The following is a 16,485-nucleotide window of genomic DNA, read 5'->3' as shown; positions in this document are numbered from 1 at the left end:
CCTCCACATGCAGCCATCTGAGTGACCCTGGGCCAGTCGCAGTTCTCTTAGAGCTCTTCTCGCAGAGCAGTTCTGTCAGAGCACTCTCAGCCCCACCCAGCTCACAGGATGTCAGTTGTGGGGAGAGGAAAGGGAAGGCAATTGTAAGCCACTTCGGGTAATGAAAAGCGGAGTATAAAAACCAACTCTTCTTCTTCTTTGAAAGAGCAGGCTTCACCCCAGGTCTTCACATGACCTTTGTGGCTGAGTGGGGGAGCCAAACTCTCACTCCAAGCTTGCCACAGCCTGACCCCTGCCCCACACGGCTTGTCCTTGTGCATGCCTGGCAGCCACCTCCACTAAAATCACACAGCCAAGGATCAAAACCTGTTCAGTCTTCTCCTCCGTCCCTCCCCTATGCTGTGAGGTTTGCTGGGCGTCTCACTGCCTCTTGCTTGCTTCTCCGTAGCAGTGTCTCTTTCCCTGTTTCTCTTGCCTCAGCCAATGGCATCCTCGGTCAATATTAGTGAATCCGAGGGAGTGCCCTGAAGCTCAAACCCAGCCTTCTTCTCACAGTCGGGTCGGGTGGATTCTCAGGCAAAAGCGAAGAGGAGGGAATCTGGTTATGCTGAGCCTCCACAGTGACGCCCACGCCGTTCGACTCTCTGGAATTCATCCGGTATCAGCTGCTGCCCTAGGATGGGAGGAGGAGGAGGAGGAGGAGGAGGAGAAGACCTTCTCCCCTCCTCGTCTCCCTCCCCCAAAGCATCTCGCAATGTGCTACTTGGTTGAATGAGCACCAACACCGGCAAGTTGGGGTATCTTTCTAATGAGGCCTCTTGCTGGCCTGCTGTGGATCGGGACCCTCTTCCTCACTGTGGGGCGGACTCGCCAGAGTAAGTGGTTTGGGTTCTTTTTCTCTTCCAAGCAGGTCATTGTGTGACCCCTCCTGAATTAATTATGTGGCTCTTTTTATGTTTGGGTGGTACGACTTCTCAGGCAGATTTTGGACTGTAGTGCTTATTTAGTAGGGAGAGGCTGCAATGGACAACTTGTTCTTTCTTTCTTTCTTTCTTTCTTTCTTTCTTTCTTTCTTTCTTTCTTTCTTTCTTTCTTTCTTTCTTCTCTCTCTCTCTCTCTCACTTGTTGTTGTTGTTATTATTATTTTGCATACAAGCAGTTAGGCCATGGGTCTATAGGTTCCAGAACTCACTTTGCAGCCAAATACTACACCCCTCCATCTAGTGTCCCCAAATGGTACCCAGAGATTCCTTCCAAGCATGGTAAAGGTATCCCCTGTGCAAGCACCGGGTCATGTCTGACCCTTGGGGTGACGCCCTCCAGCGTTTTCATGGCAGACTCAATACGGGGTAGTTTCCCCAGTCATTACCGTTTAACATGAGGTTTTAGTTATACCACAGAGCTTATTAGCCACATTAGCTATATGGGACAGTAGTTCATTGCTACAGCTTGTGGCAAGGAGTCCCGTCTGTTAATTGTGCCTTGTGTCACTAATGGTGTCTACCCTGGAGGCACTGCCACAAGCTGAAAGACCCATCCCAAATTCTTGTGAGAACAAGAGAAGCAATACTTCTGTCCACTTTCTCCACACAAATTGTAATTTGCAAGGACTTCTGTCTTGCATCCTCTCCTTTTAAAAGTAAATCCTCCCATGGAATAAAAATGCTCCAACCCTTTTTTTGATCATTTTTATGGGGTTCCTCCCCTCACTTTGTTCAGCTGTGTTTTTGAGATGCGCTGACCAGATTGCTGAATTCTGAATGTGGCCTCAGCATAGTTTTATATGAAAGGCATTATTATGGTGATGGTTTTAATTCCTGCCCCCCCCTTTCCCGTATAAACACGCCTTTCTTAAAGGTTGGCAGAGGTGAGGCGGAGGAAAACTGCAGCCACTTTATCTTTTGTCCTCTGCCTTCTCCCATCCACGCCCTTTCCATTGTGTTGTGCAGCACAGGCATTTGCCAGGCTGTGAGCCAAGCTAGACAACCAATGCACACAGCTGGCAGTTTCATTGACCAGTGTAATCTGGCTCGGCATTAAAAGCAAACACCCCGCCTCTCTCGTAAATTATTCTCGCTGTTTACCAGGACAAGATTTTGAGTATCTGGGATAAAATATAACATGTTCACACAACCAGGATTGGAGTCAGGATTGAGCTATCAGTCCCCCCCCCCCACACACACACAGACAATATTGTGTAGTGTAGTTAGAGGGGTAGTCAAACTGCAGCCCTCCAGATGTCCATGGACTACAATTCCCATGAGCCCTTGCCAGAGAACGCTGGCCGGGGCTCATGGGAATTGTAATCCATGGACATCTGGAGGGCTACAGTTTGACTTCCCCGTTGTTAGACAGTTGCACCAGGATTTGGGAAGCCCAGGTCTGAATCGTCACTCTGTCCTGGAAGCTCCCTGGGTGACCTTGACTCTGTCACTTTTTCTGTCCCTCACCTTAATTTACCTTGCTTGTTGCTGTGAGGAAAAAACAGAGGACGGGAGAAGGATTTTGTAAGCCACATTGGTTCCCTGTTGTGGAGAAAACCAGGGTATAAATATCTCAATAAATCAAATACCTAAGTTTCCCTTCCCCCCTGTCCACCCCTGGACACACACATACAAAACGATGCTGCTACTGCTGTTAGCCATTCAGTTGAGTCTCACTCTTGGCGACCCTATGGCAAAATTGCCGCCATGATTTCTGATCTTGTACCTTATCATTGTTTAGCACTTCATAGCCACTAAAATACACGTGGACCTTCTGGCCTTTTTAACTGGATTTCAAAGATTACGGTTTTCTATTATCATTTACTATTTTTTCATTCATGCTAAAAGAACTGGGTCCCACCCATAGAATCTATAGAAGAAAAAGAAGAGCTGGTTCTTTTATGCTGCTTTTCTCTACCCGAAGGAGTCTCAAAGCGGCTTACAGTTGCCTTCCCTTTCCTCTCCCCACAACAGACACCCTGTAAGGTGGATGAGGCTGAGAGAAACCTGATATTACTGAAGAAGAAGAGTTGGTTCGTTTATGCTGCTTTTCTCTGCGAGAAGGAGTCTCAAAGCAGCTTCCAATCGCCTTCCCTTTCCTCTCCCTACAACAGCCGCCCTGTGAGGGAGGTGAGGCTGAGAGAGCCCTGATATTACTGAATTCCACCTGCCTCACAGGATGTAGGAAGAAGGGAAGGTGATGGTGAACCAGTTTGAGACTCCTTATGGTAGAGAAAATTTGGGTGTAAACTCATAGAAGCATAGAATCTCTATCTGTCTGTCTGTCTGTCTGTCTGTCAGTTTGCCACGTCATGACACTTAGTGTTCTTTGGAGGAATTACCACCCACATCCTTGGAGGCCTCCCATCCAAACACTAATCAGAGTGGGCCCTGCTTAGCTTCTGAGAACTTTTGGGACTGGCTTGCCTAACATCATTAAATATATCATGGATGATGATATAAAGGTAAAGGTATCCCCTGTGCAAGCACCGAGTCATGTCTGACCCTTGGGGTGTCACCCTCTAGCGTTTTCATGGCAGACTCAATACGGGGTGGTTTGCCAGTGCCTTCCCCAGTCATTACCGTTTACCCCCCAGCAAGCTGGGTACTCATTTTACCAACCTCGGAAGGATGGAAGGCTGAGTCAACCTTGAGCCGGCTGCTGGGATCGAACTACCAGCCTCATGGTCAGAGCTTTCAGAGGGCTGCCATACCACTCTGCGCCACAAGAGGCTCTGGATGATATACAACCAAATATTTAAAAAGAATACTATTTCTCCCTACCGTCCCCCTTGATTACATGCACTGAAAAGTTTTTGGATTCCGAGGTATTTTTGACATTCTAACCACCAGATTACGCCGACTTTCCTATCCATGTCCGGCAAACAGGAATTCCCATGAGAGGTTGTAGGGTGTTTTTTCCATTCCTTTGCAGTCCAACTCACTGAGTATGTGGGAGATCAAGATTCCACTGGTCCTTTCTCTGAACAATGACATGCTCTTGCAATTTCATGCGCCGGGAAGCATTCCTGGCCATGCCTCCATGCTGCCGCCACACTGAGCACACAGGTAGGCGTGGACTGTTTGCTTTCAAGGCAGGAACGAGTCTGTTTGGATTGGGCAGGCTTCAGAAACATGAGATTAACAGACAAGTTAAAACTTGCAAAAGATGGAAAGGAGAAATTGCAGTGTGTACGCATGGGGGGGGGGACACCGCTGGCGTTGGTGTCACCAGTGCAAGAAGAAGCACCAGGAAGGTGTAACAAAAAATGGTTGCCCCATACCAAATTGTCTTTCCCATATAACAAGCAGTAAACCACACCTTTATCCCAGTTGATTTCAACTTTTTCTACCATTGAGAAACCCCAAAAACCTTCTTCAGGCTTTGACAATCCCCTGAAGTTGTGCATTTGGACAGAATAACTGTGTACATGCCCATGTGGGGCTCCTCCCCTTCCTACCCCCTCTTGGTTCATCATTGGCCATTTGGGGAGGAGGGGGGTGTCAAAATGACATATATAACCATTCATTGTTGTTAGATGTGAAGTCGTGTCCAACCCATCACAACCCCATGGACAACGATCCTCCAGGCCTTCCTGTCCTCTACCATTCCCCGGAGTCCATTTAAGTCTGCACCGACTGCTTCAGTGACTCCATCCAGCCACCTCATTGCTGGCTCTCAGATCTAGAAGATTTGAGATCCATAGCACCTTAAAGACCAACAAGATTTCCTGGGGATAAGCTTTCAAGAGTCAAAGCTCCTTTAGTCATATATATATATGTATGTATGTATGTATGTATGTATGTATGTATGTATGTATGTATGTATGTATGTATATATATGTGTATATATGTGTGTATATATATATGTGTGTGTGTGTGTGTGTGTGTGTGTGTGTGTATGTTGTTGTTGTTGTTAGATGCGAAGTCGTGTCGGACCCATTGCGACCCCATGGACAATGATCCTCCAGGCCTTCCTGTCCTCTACCATTCCCCGGAGTCCATTTAAATCCATATATGGCCATATCACCTGATAAATGTTTAACAAATTAAGTATTAAGTAACTGCCATCCATTCAGGAAGCCCTTCTAGGGCCGCCAAGATACCCCAGGGTTTCGCAAAACCTTGGTTGAGACAGCCTGCCCTCTGCTTTGATGATATGTAGAGGCAACAGGAAAAGAAATCTGTATCATGTGGCTACCAGCTCTTGGCTAGGAAATTTCTGGAGATTTGGGGCTGGAATGCAGGAAGGGCAGGATTTGGGGAGAGGAAGCAACTCCACAGGGTATGGTGCCCTAGAGCAGGGATCCTCAACCTGTGGTCCTCCAGATGTTCATGGACTACAATTCCCATGAGCCCCTGCCAGCAAATGCTGGCAGGGGCTCATGGGAATTGTAGTCCATGAACATCTGGAGGACCACAGGTTGAGGATCCCTGCCCTAGAGTCTACCCGCCACTTTTTTCTGAGTTCTGCTGTCTGGTGATCAGCTGTAATTATGGAAGACCTCAGGCCCCACTTGGAGGCTGCCAACCCTGTGTCAGGGCAGGGAGAGGAAAGAGGACCATGTGCAGCACAGCTGCCATTTTCTGCAGCAGGTGTGTGTTTTCTTGAATCCCTGCCCAGATTTTTCAGGGTCTGCATTTTGGGGCAGACTGCCAAGAAGCTGTCTGGCTAGCTAAATTCCAAGCGGATTCCTTGATCTTATGGGCTATTTAAATAGTTTTGAATCCTGGATCCAGGGGATGATAAATGCTTCATTTTAGGATGGCAAAATCCCAACTGAGTTGGAGGATAGGCAGTGAAGTGCTCCCTCTTCTATCCCACAGGTTAAGTGAAGTTAAACAAGTATATTATAGCCCTCTTGAAGTATTTGAAAGGTTGTCACTTGGAGGAGGGCAGGATGCTGTTTCTGCTGGCTGCAGAGGAAAGGACACGCAGTAATGGGTTTAAACTTCAAGTACAACGATATAGGCTAGATATCAGGAAAAAAATTTCACAGTCAGAGTAGTTCAGCAGTGGAATAGGCTGCCCAAGGTGGTGGTGAGCTCCCCCTCACTGGCCGTCTTCAAGCAAAGGTTGGATACACACTTTTCTTGGATGCTTTAGGATGCTTAGGGCTGATCTTGCGTTGAGCAGGGTGTTGGACTAGATGGCCTGTATGGCCCCTTCCAATTCTATGATTCTATGATTCTATGATTCTATGATTATAACAATGATGATGAAGATGAAGACTAGGACTTTATTTTTACAGCCTGCCTTTCCTCTTGGTCTCAGGGCGGGTAAGAGCAAAATCCAAACATGCAAAGATTATATCAATTTCAAAGTCTCATTTCACCTTTCTTACTGCGGTTCTCTACCTATCTTGATTGCAGATAAATTCTGTTTCTTACACAGTGGCGAAGTTCTTCTATATTGCCAGCAGATTGCGGAAATCCTTGGGCGGATGTTAAGTGACTTCGTTGTTAACTTAATAACGTCACTGTGATTTGATTTGTGTTTTGATGCTGGTCAAAGACCGGGAATCAACGAACAGATGAATATAAAAGTCATGAATTAAAACACTCCATTGATATAAATTTAAATTATATTATTAAAAGCCGCCTCCTTAAAACCCTTACTAAGGGGGTTTATACTGTTTAAAGTCTACCAGGGGCCAAGCCCGTTGCATTCAGGAATACAACGGGCGCTAGATTGGGGGTGGAAGAACTCTGTGGACGGCCTCCCCCTTCCTCCAGGACCTGGAAAGGCCGCAGGCTGGAGGCCCCTGGGGAAGGGAACTCACCAGCAGGGGCAGCTCTTATGCAGCAGGGATCTGCAGCCTCCGAGCCTCAGAGGGAAGTGGAAGCAGGAGGGGGTGGTCAGGGGTGGGGAACAGAAGGTGATTGGCTGGCCGCTGGACAGGCAGGCAAGCTGGTTGGAGGAGGAGGCACTCAGGGGCGGGACAGCCACCCTGAGTGGGTGTTAAGTGCTGAGTGGCACTTAAGCCATGAGACACGCTCCTCCTCCAAGCCCTTACCAGAAATCTATTATGTGGAACAGATACTGCACAGATCAGACTTTTGTGGGTGGGGTTCTTAAGCAGGGAGAGGAGCATTTTCTCAATATTAATTTCCTGGTTGGGGAAAAAAATCACCTTCTGGGGGAAACTGACTGGCCCAGAGGGCCAGTTTTACTGCAGACTTTTCTGGGAAGTTCTTATTAATTATTATTTATTTATCGTACGACATGTGCGTCGTATAGCCAGGAGATCTGAGGACTGCCTGACTCCTGGGCAAGAGACATTTGGAGGTGGTTTGTTGTTGCTTGACTCAGTGTCAGGACCCATCCAACCACTTGACCCTGCTTAGCTTCCGAAATCTAACACGATCAGCGTCACCCAGGCTATCCAAGTCAACACTTTTCTGGAGGAGCCTGATCAAAGTCTGGTTTGAGAAACTAAAACTGAAACAGTTTTGGTTGCCCCGGTAGATACCTTCTGCCGTGGAGGGGGGGGGAGAGAGAGTAGGAGGGAATTTGTTGAGTCTCACAAATCTGGCCCTTGTCTATCAACATAAAATCAGCCCTACTGTATCAAAACAGGGGACCCAAAAGATCAGTAACTTGTTTCACAAGGTGACCAGCTGGACATCCACAGATGCATATGCGGAGCACAGAGACCAGGGCCTCCCCCTTAATATTGCTCCCCAATAACTGTTTTTGGAGATACACTGCCTCTGAATACGGCAGTTCCATTAACCCTCACAACACTGTGCTTCTAGAGTGCATAAATATAATTTTAAAATCCAGTTTAGTGTTGTGGTTAAGGGCAGCGGCTTCTAATCTGGTGAGCCATGTTTGACTTCCCACTCCCCCACATTCAGCCATCTCGGTGACCCTGGGCTTCTCACCAAGCAGTAATATCAGGCTTACCTTCCTTACCGGGTGTCTGTTGTGGGGAGAGGAAAGGGAAGGTGACTGTAAGCCACATTGAGACTCCTGGCAGAGAAAAGCAGCATATAAAACAACCACAACCACAACCACAACCACAACCACCAATTCTAATTCTAATTCTAATTCTAATTCTAATTCTAATTCTAATTCTAATTCTAATTCTAATTCTTCTTCTTCTTCTTCGTCAGTGGCCCACACTGTATCCTGTGGCAGGGAATTCCACAAGTGAATCACACACAGTGTGAAGTGGTTCCTTTTGTCCATCCTGGAATAATTGCCTGTCAACTTTCCTGGGTGCCCCTCAAATTCCAGCATTCTGGGAGAAGGATAAGAAGTTCTCTTTAGCCATGTTCTGCCTCCTGTGCATCATTTTATAAATGTCATGTCCCCACTTAGCCACCTTCACCTGGTACTAGGAAGCCCAAGATTCTTTAGCCTTCCCTGGCAGGAAAAACACGCTCAGCTCTAAATCATTTCGGTTGCCCTTTTCTGCACCTTTTCCAGCTCTACAATAATTTTCTTTTAAGATGTCTGGCTGGCCCTACAGTGTTGATTGATTGCTGAAATAACGGTTGGCTTTTATATATCCTGAAAAGGGAGAGCGGGCATGTTTTCCTGTGCTGCCTCCTGAAGTGCTTTTCTTTTTGTTTTGCATTAAGCACAGCCTACTAATTGAATTTGATCCTCTGTTCCATCATAAGCAATCTGAAACTCCAGACTCGTATATCCACTTACGTCTCTCCCTCTGCCTCTTTGGTTGCATCATTTCCTTAACAGGGAGAGGAGATGATCAACTCAAAAGGTTAGATTCAAATGAGTAGCCGTGTTGGTCTGAAGTAGCACAATAAAATCAGAGTCCAGTAGCACCTTTGAGACCAGCAAAGATTTATTCAAGGCGTGAGCTTTCGAGTGCAAGCACCCTTCGTCTTACGTGACCCTGGGCTTCTCACCAAGCAGTAATATCAGGCTTACCTTCCTTACCGGGTGTCTGTTGTGGGGAGAGGAAAGGGAAGGTGACTGTAAGCCACATTGAGACTCCTGGCAGAGAAAAGCAGCATATAAAACAACCACAACCACAACAACAACAACAACAACAACAACAACCTCTTCTTCTTCTTCTTCTTCTTCTTCTTCTTCTTCTTCTTCTTCTTCTTCTTTGCACTCGAAAGCTCACGTCTTGAATAAATCTTTGCTGGTCTTAAAGGTGCTACTGGACTCTGATTTTATTGAACTCAAAAGGTTGTTTGCTTCTCAGCGGGTCCCAAGGAAAGAAATTCGGCCGCTCCTTTTGTTTGGCTTTTGGTCTCCCATCCTGTCGCCCACCCACCCCGCAACAAACCAACAGATTTTTTTTTAAAGGTGCCTGTTGTTTCTCTTGCTGTTGCCTGCAGTTATCGATTTTTGATTTGCAGCAGTGATTTGAGGTCCTTTGCTGGCACGGCCGCATATTTTGCTATTCTCTTCCCATGTATAATGCAGATCCTTTGGCGGCAAATTAGGTGCCCAGACTTGCAAGAGGAAAAAAAAATAACCCATCCTCAGTAGCTAACTGCAGATATATCTCATTTCTCTGACTACCGTAAATAGGTTTTTTATTAGGAGATTGCCTTATTTATAAAAGAAGAGTTGGTTTTATATCCCACTGTTCACTGCCTGAAGGAGTCTCAGACCAGCTTACAATCGCCTTCCCTTCCTCTGCCCACAACAGATATCCCCTGTGAGGTAGGTGGGGCTGAGAGAGCTCTGAAAGAACTGCTCTGTGAGAACATCTCTAATGGGACGGTGACTGGCTGAAGGTCAACCAGCTGGCTGAATGTGAAGGAGTGGGGAATCAAACCCAGCTCACCAGATTAGAAGCTACCATTCTTAACCACTACACCAAGCTGGCTTTTAAAATTATTCCCTTCCAACTCTATGATTCTATGATTCTATGATTCTATTATTTATAACCTCTAGAAGAGGCTTTCTCAATCAGGGTGTCACGTTGATGGGATAACTGAAGAGAGACTGTGGAGTGGATAACCCACTGAAACATTAACTCTGTGTGCGACTGCAATAAAATAGAAGAAGAGTTGGTTCTTATATGCCGCTTTTCTCTACCCAAAGGAGTCTCAAAGCAGCTTCCAATTGCCTTCCCTTTCCTCTCCCCACAACAGACACCCTGTGAGGTGGGTGAGGCTGGGAGAGCCCTGATATTACTGAAGAAGAAGAGTTGGTGTTTATATGCTGCTTTTCTCTAGTCTACCCGAAGGAGTCTGGCGGGAATCTGCTATTGTTCTAACCTGTATATATGTGGGTGTTTTCAGGGGCTTCTCTAGTTCTCGTTTGGTTCTCTGTACCTTAAAGCCGAGATCGATAAAGAGCTGAACCCACAGATTTAACAGAACGCATCAGGAAATAAAGGAAAGACATTTCAACCTTGACCAATGGCTTCAGGATTGTGATGGAATAAGCCCTCCCCAACCAGTAGGGGATGGGGGGGGTAGGGTTGCCAGATCCAGATTTGGGGCTGCAGTCTAGGGAAGGGAAGGACCTCAATGGGTACAATGCCATAGAGTTCACCCTCCAAAGAACCCACTCTCTCCAGGAGAACTGATCTCTGTAGTCAGCTGTAATTTGGGGGAGGGGGGGATCCCTAGGTCCCACCTGGAGGTTGGCACCCCTATGACTGGACTGAAGGGACTCAGAACAGTGCAAGCTATCTGCAGTGGAAGTAAATGCCTACTCACTAGAAACCGACATTCTAGTGACATTGTCGGGAAGGGCAGGGTATAAATCTAATAATAAATAAATAAAATAAATAAGCCAAGTAGATGCAGACAGCACAGAAGGGGAAGGCTGAAATTAACCCTCCTTTACAAAAGAAAGGGCGTTGGACAACTTCCCTGCGTGGATTAGGGGTTAGAACAGGGGTAGTCAAACTGCGGCCCTCCAGATGCCCATGGACTACAATTCCCATGAGCCCCTGCTGGCAGGGGCTCATGGGAATTGTAGTCCATGGGCATCTGGAGGGCCGCAGTTTGACTACCCCTGAATGTCAGTCAGATGAGGATCATGGAGATACTGACTAGAAGCGCCGCTCATCCCAGTGAATCTTTGGGCTAAACGCTCTTTTCTCAGAGTGCCCCTTTTCAGGCGACTGGGAAAACGAGGGCCGGGTTAACCTCCCTCCACGGCTCTTCAGAATCATAGCCAGTCCTCATCACCGCTCTGCAGGCTCACTTGTGGCCTGGCTTTACATCGGGTTGCCAACTCCAGGATGTGAAATTCCTGGAGATTTGGGGCTGGGGCCTGGGGAGGGCAAGGTTTCGGAAGAGAAGAGTCCTCAGAAAGGGGCAGTGCGATTGTCCTCTCTCCAGAGCCGCCATTTTCTTCAGGAGTCCTGTTCTCTGCTGTCTGGGACACCATTATAATCCCAGGAGATCTCCAGACTTCGCCTGGAGGTTTTTAACCCCAGCCACACAGGAGGACTGACTGTAGCAGTGGTGCTGTTGTTCTTTTGCTCCAGGCGAACTTTCGTTGTACGTCTCGCAGCCCAACTTGAACGCCACCGTGGAAAAGAACGTCCTGCTGTCGGTCGCATACACCGCCAAGGGGGTCCCCGTCATCAGGTGGAAGCACACGGCCGCTTGGGGCACGACGAAGATCGCAGAGTGGAAACCGGGGAGTTACACCAACATCTCCGACGGTTACGGAGACCGGGTGAACGTCTACAGGAACGGTTCTCTGCAGATTCTGAAGGTGGCAATGAGGGATTCTGGCTACTACTTGGTCACCGTCACGGAGGAGTTTGGGACGACCATCTACGGCACCATTTTACTGAATGTTTCTGGTACGGGCCCCTTCTTGGGTTGCCAGCTCCGAGGGGGGGAATTCCTGGAGATTGGGGGTGGGGCCTGGGGGAGGGTGGGGTTTGTGAAGGGGAGGGGCCTCAACTGGGCCTAATGTAAGCCACTTTGAGGCACATGAAGCCTGCTGGGTGATCTTGGGCCAGTCTCAGTTCTCTGAGAGCTCTCTCAGCCCCACCTACCTGCACATGAGGTCTGCTGTTTGACTTTGGGCCAGTCTCAGTTCTCTCAGAGCATTCTCAGCCCCACCTACCTGCACATGAGGTCTGCTGTTTGACTTTGGGCCAGTCTCAGTTCTCTCAGAGCATTCTCAGCCCCACCTACCTGCACATGAGGTCTGCTGTTTGACTTTGGGCCAGTCTCAGTTCTCTCAGAGCATTCTCAGCCCCACCTACCTGCACATGAGGTCTGCTCTTTGACTTTGGGCCAGTCTCAGTTCTCTCAGAGCATTCTCAGCCCCACCTACCTGCACATGAGGTCTGCTCTTTGACTTTGGGCCAGTCTCAGCTCTCTTAGCCCCTCACAGGGTATTTGTTGTGGAGGGAGGAAGGGTAGGGGATTGTAAGCTCCTTTGGGACTCCTTCAGGTAGTAAAAGGCAGGGTACAAAAAAACCAAACAAAACCCAGCTCTTATTTGTTTTTGGTTTCCTCGTAAACTTCGAAATGTTAATGCCTCTCTGGCCAGACTTCCAAAGGGTGTTGTGCTTCTCCTCCCGCTGCAGAGATCCGCTATGAAGACTTGCACTTTGTGGCTGTCTGCTTTGCCTTCCTCACCGCCGTGTCTGCCGTTCTCATCTGCCTCATGTGGCTGTGCAATAAATCCCTGCACCTGTTTCAGAAGGAGAGGCACCCACTGCCAGGTAAAGGTTGCTGCAACACAAACAGCCCAGCACAAAACACCCTCCTATTTCCTTACTAGCTTCAAAGCCCGTTCATCCTCCCCATCAGCGTCCTTTCCAAGCTGCTAGGAAGTGTTGAGGGGGAGGGGGAGGATGGTGGGGGGAGGGGAGCGCTTCTCGGGGGGCCTGTTAAGCACACCCAGTGCCTCTGTGAGCTCCTGGTTGTGTTTGCCAGGCCCCCGGGAAGCACTCCCTGTCCTCCCCCCCCCCCCCGGGGCCGGATGACTTTCCGGGGGCCTGGCAAACACACCCGGGACCTCGGGTGTGCTTTGCAGGTTTTTGGGAAGGGGGACAGGGTTTGGGTAGGACGGGGACCTCAGTGGAATACAATAGCCTTGGAGTCCCCCCTCCAAAGCATCTCCAGGGAAACCGATCTCTAAAGACTGTAGATGAGCTGTAATTCCAGGGCATCCCCAGACCCCACCTGGAGGCTGGCTGCCCTACCTTTTACCAAGGCTTTTAATTGGGGGTTCATCTTTCTTATAAGCCTTTTAATGGTCTGCCTGGTTTTATAGTTAATTTATACTGCTTGCCTTTGTAATGGCTTGAGCTTGAAATATTCTAAGTTAAAAGTAATGTAAAATGGAAGGGCAGTATATAAACCTAATGAATTAATAATAATAAGCCATGGTACATGATAAAATATATCGCATGGTCCAGCCTTTTCTGCATTGTGCCTCTTCAGAATTCAGTTCAGACATCATGCTGCTGTGAATTGTGAATTGGCCCTTAAGACGACTCCCATGTATTCAAAACTAGGAAGACATCCTAGCCTACAATTCTTTCATGGGTCAACATGAGAAGCCATTGAGGTTAGAAGAGGAAGAGCTGTTTTTCTGTACCCCACTTTGTATTCCACGAAGGAGTCTCAAAGCGGCTTATGAACACCTTTCCCTTCCTCTCCCCACAACAGACACCCTTTGAGGTAGGTGAGGCTGGGAGAGCTCCTAGAGAACCATGGCTGGCCCAAGGTCTCCTAGCTGGCTGCATGCAGAGGAGGAATGGAGAATCAAACTGGGTTATTCTAATTAGAGGCCACCTCTTTTAACCACTACAGCTTGGTGTAGTGATTAAGAGTGACGGTCTGTAATCTGCCCGAGCTAGGTTTGATTCCCCGCTCCTCCACATGCAGCCAGGTGGGTGACCGTGGGCTAGTCACAGTCCTGATAGGGCTGTTATCGCAGAGCAGTGACATGAGGGCTCTCTCAGCCCCACCTACCTCACAGGGTGTCTGTTGTGCGTAGACGAAGGGAAGGCGATTGTCAGCCGCTTTGAGACTCCTGTGGGTAGAGAAAAGCAGCATATAAGAACCAACTCTTCTTCTTCTTGAGTAACATCTGGGCTCTCTCAGCCTCACCTCCCTCACAGGGTGTCTGTTGTGGGGAGAGGAAAGGGAAGGCGAATGTAAGCCACTTTGAGACTCCTTCGGGTAGAGAAAAGCGGCATATAAGAACCAACTCTTCTTCTTCAGTAATATCAGGGCTCTCTCAGCCTCACCTCCCTCACAGGGTGTCTGTTGTGGGGAGAGGAAAGGGAAGGCGACTGTAAGCCACTTTGAGACTCCTTCGGGTAGAGAAAAGTAGCATATAAGAACCAACTCTTCTTTTCCTCAACCTTTGCTCCCTAACCCTCAACACTTGTTCCATGAGAGGCTGTTAGCTGGAATGAGTCTCCGGAAATGGGCAAAGGACTAAGCAGAGAGTGGCCCTGTTTACTCGGTAGCCCGAGCAGCTGTGAGGAAGGCCATTAAAAATGGTTTCCCAGTTGCTGTGCAAACAGGCAAGGACAATTTATTTCAAAAAATTACACACTCCTTCCCATAATGTGACGAAACAGAATAAAACAAAAGTTAGCAAACTAATAAAAACCCAGCCCTTGCAGACACTGGTAGATTTCAGAGCCAAGGAGAGCAAGGAGTGGAAACAGGTTTTTTAAGAGGTGTTACTACCCAAGGAGGAATCTAATATCCTCTGTCATTGCCTAATCTTTTGCAAGCCTGGCATTTAAGGTGACCAGATTTTAACATTGGTAAAGCGGGACACCATTGACTGGAGGTGGGGGGGGGGTTCTTGATTAAAAATTTTGTCTATATGGAGCAACAAAATTTTCATAGAATGCATAGAACGCAAAAATAGTATTGTAATATATATTTTTAATTTCAACGTAAGTACAACTTGCCAGGTGCCCCCAGATGTCCCTCCAAATGTGGGACAATCTGGTCACCTTAAATTAACCCCCTCTCCCCTATGTAATAGTTGAGGATATTATGTGCCACACTGGGAAGTGCGCATGCACACGGAAGCTCATATAGCTAGAATAAAACTTTGTTGGTCTAAAAAAGATGCTAAAAGGTAAAGGTATCCCCTGTGCAAGCACCAGGTCATGTCTGACCCTTGGGGATGACGCCCTCTAGCGTTTTCATGGCAGACTCAATACGGGGTGGTTTGCCAGTGCCTTCCCCAGTCATTACCATTTACCCCCCAGCAAGCTGGGTACTCATTTTACCAACCTCGGAAGGATGGAAGGCTGAGTCAACCTTGAGCCGGCTGCTGGGATTGAACTCCCAGCCTCATGGGCTGCCTTACCACTCTGCGCCACAAGAGGCTCTTTAAAAAGATGCTACTGGACCCAAAGTTTGCTTTATGAGGATATGCAGTTCTAAGACCCAGAGAAGTTCACCTGCCCTCAACCAGGGTCACTTATGGCCTTGAAGATACCTTTCTCTAATCTCAGCAAGTCGGGAAGGTCTCCCTTATGATCCCCGATTACGTTAATTTTAAAATGTCTCCTTGACAATTGACCCCATCAATAATACTCTCTTTTTATTGACAGAGAGCGCGACGGAAGAGACCGAACTGCAAATGATAGGATGTTAGCCAAGGACTCTTTGAACGTACAGAAGTCAATTTTTCTACCTCAGAAGAAAAGGGGGGTGAAGTTGGGGAGAGGAATCCGGAACCTAAAAGAGAAACACTTTTGCAGCTTTGGATGGGGTCAAGGTGGGCGATCCCTTAGTGGGAAGGCAGATTTGCACGGAATTGGAGGGTTGCTGCTGCTTCAAAGCCTTTATTCATAAGGAATGGATTCGAATACAGGATCCTGGTATTGCTTCTAGAGGGTGTCAATCCACGAGGAAGAACGCTGCCTGCGTGTTCTTAAGACGCAGTTTGGATTCAAGCAAGAGGATGCGACTTGGCATGTATGCTGGGGTGGGCACACATCATTAGCTTTCGTGACTGCACTTGGGCCGAAGAGGTCCCAGCATTTTAAGTGCTGCAATTATGGAGATTTTAAAAATAAATTTACAAAGGCAGCAGGCTGTTCATGGTCAGTTACGCTTCATGTCAAAGGGGTACCAAAGATGAGGTGGCTTGCTTGTAGAACTGGTTTGGTGAAGAAGGGTTGGAAACTTATACCCCGCTTTTCACTACTTGACAGATAAATCTTTTAAAGTTAAGGCTGCATTGCTTATTGTGAGAGTACCAACCAGTTAGACAAAACGTTAATTGGTACACTCTATTGAACGTTACTCGGCCTTGGTTCTTTTCAGGAAAGTTTCTACCAGACCTTCCTGACAAAAAAAGATGAAAAAGAGAATGTTTTTATGGTTGTCATTACTTGGGGCCATTGCCCTGGTTTTGTATATTTGATTTTATATCAGCAGAAGAAGAGAGCCAGCTTGGTGTAGTGGTTAGGACTTCTAATCTGGTGAGCCGGGTTTGATTTTCCGCTCCTCCTCATGAAACCACCTGGGTGACCTTGGGCTCACCACGGCACTGATAAAAGCTCTTCTGATAGTGATACAGTGATATCAGGGCTTTCTC

At 47.6% G+C, this 16,485-nt stretch overlaps 1 protein-coding gene across 1 annotated transcript; it reads left to right on the top strand.

Moving 5' to 3' along the window:
* The first annotated feature begins 735 nt into the window (after positions 1-735).
* Positions 736-16,118, top strand: VSTM5 (V-set and transmembrane domain containing 5). Its single transcript, XM_077341449.1, has 4 exons — positions 736-875; positions 11,423-11,746; positions 12,485-12,622; positions 15,494-16,118. Exons 1-4 carry the CDS (start codon positions 809-811, stop codon positions 15,535-15,537), a joined length of 573 nt encoding a protein of 190 aa, XP_077197564.1. The 5' UTR covers positions 736-808; the 3' UTR covers positions 15,538-16,118.
* Positions 16,119-16,485: the final 367 nt, after the last annotated feature.

Source organism: Paroedura picta, chromosome 6 (genome assembly GCF_049243985.1).
Source record: "Paroedura picta isolate Pp20150507F chromosome 6, Ppicta_v3.0, whole genome shotgun sequence".
Lineage (NCBI taxonomy): Eukaryota > Metazoa > Chordata > Lepidosauria > Squamata > Gekkonidae > Paroedura > Paroedura picta.
Note: the sequence above shows the minus strand (reverse complement) of the source record. Positions and strands in the feature narration are given on the sequence as shown.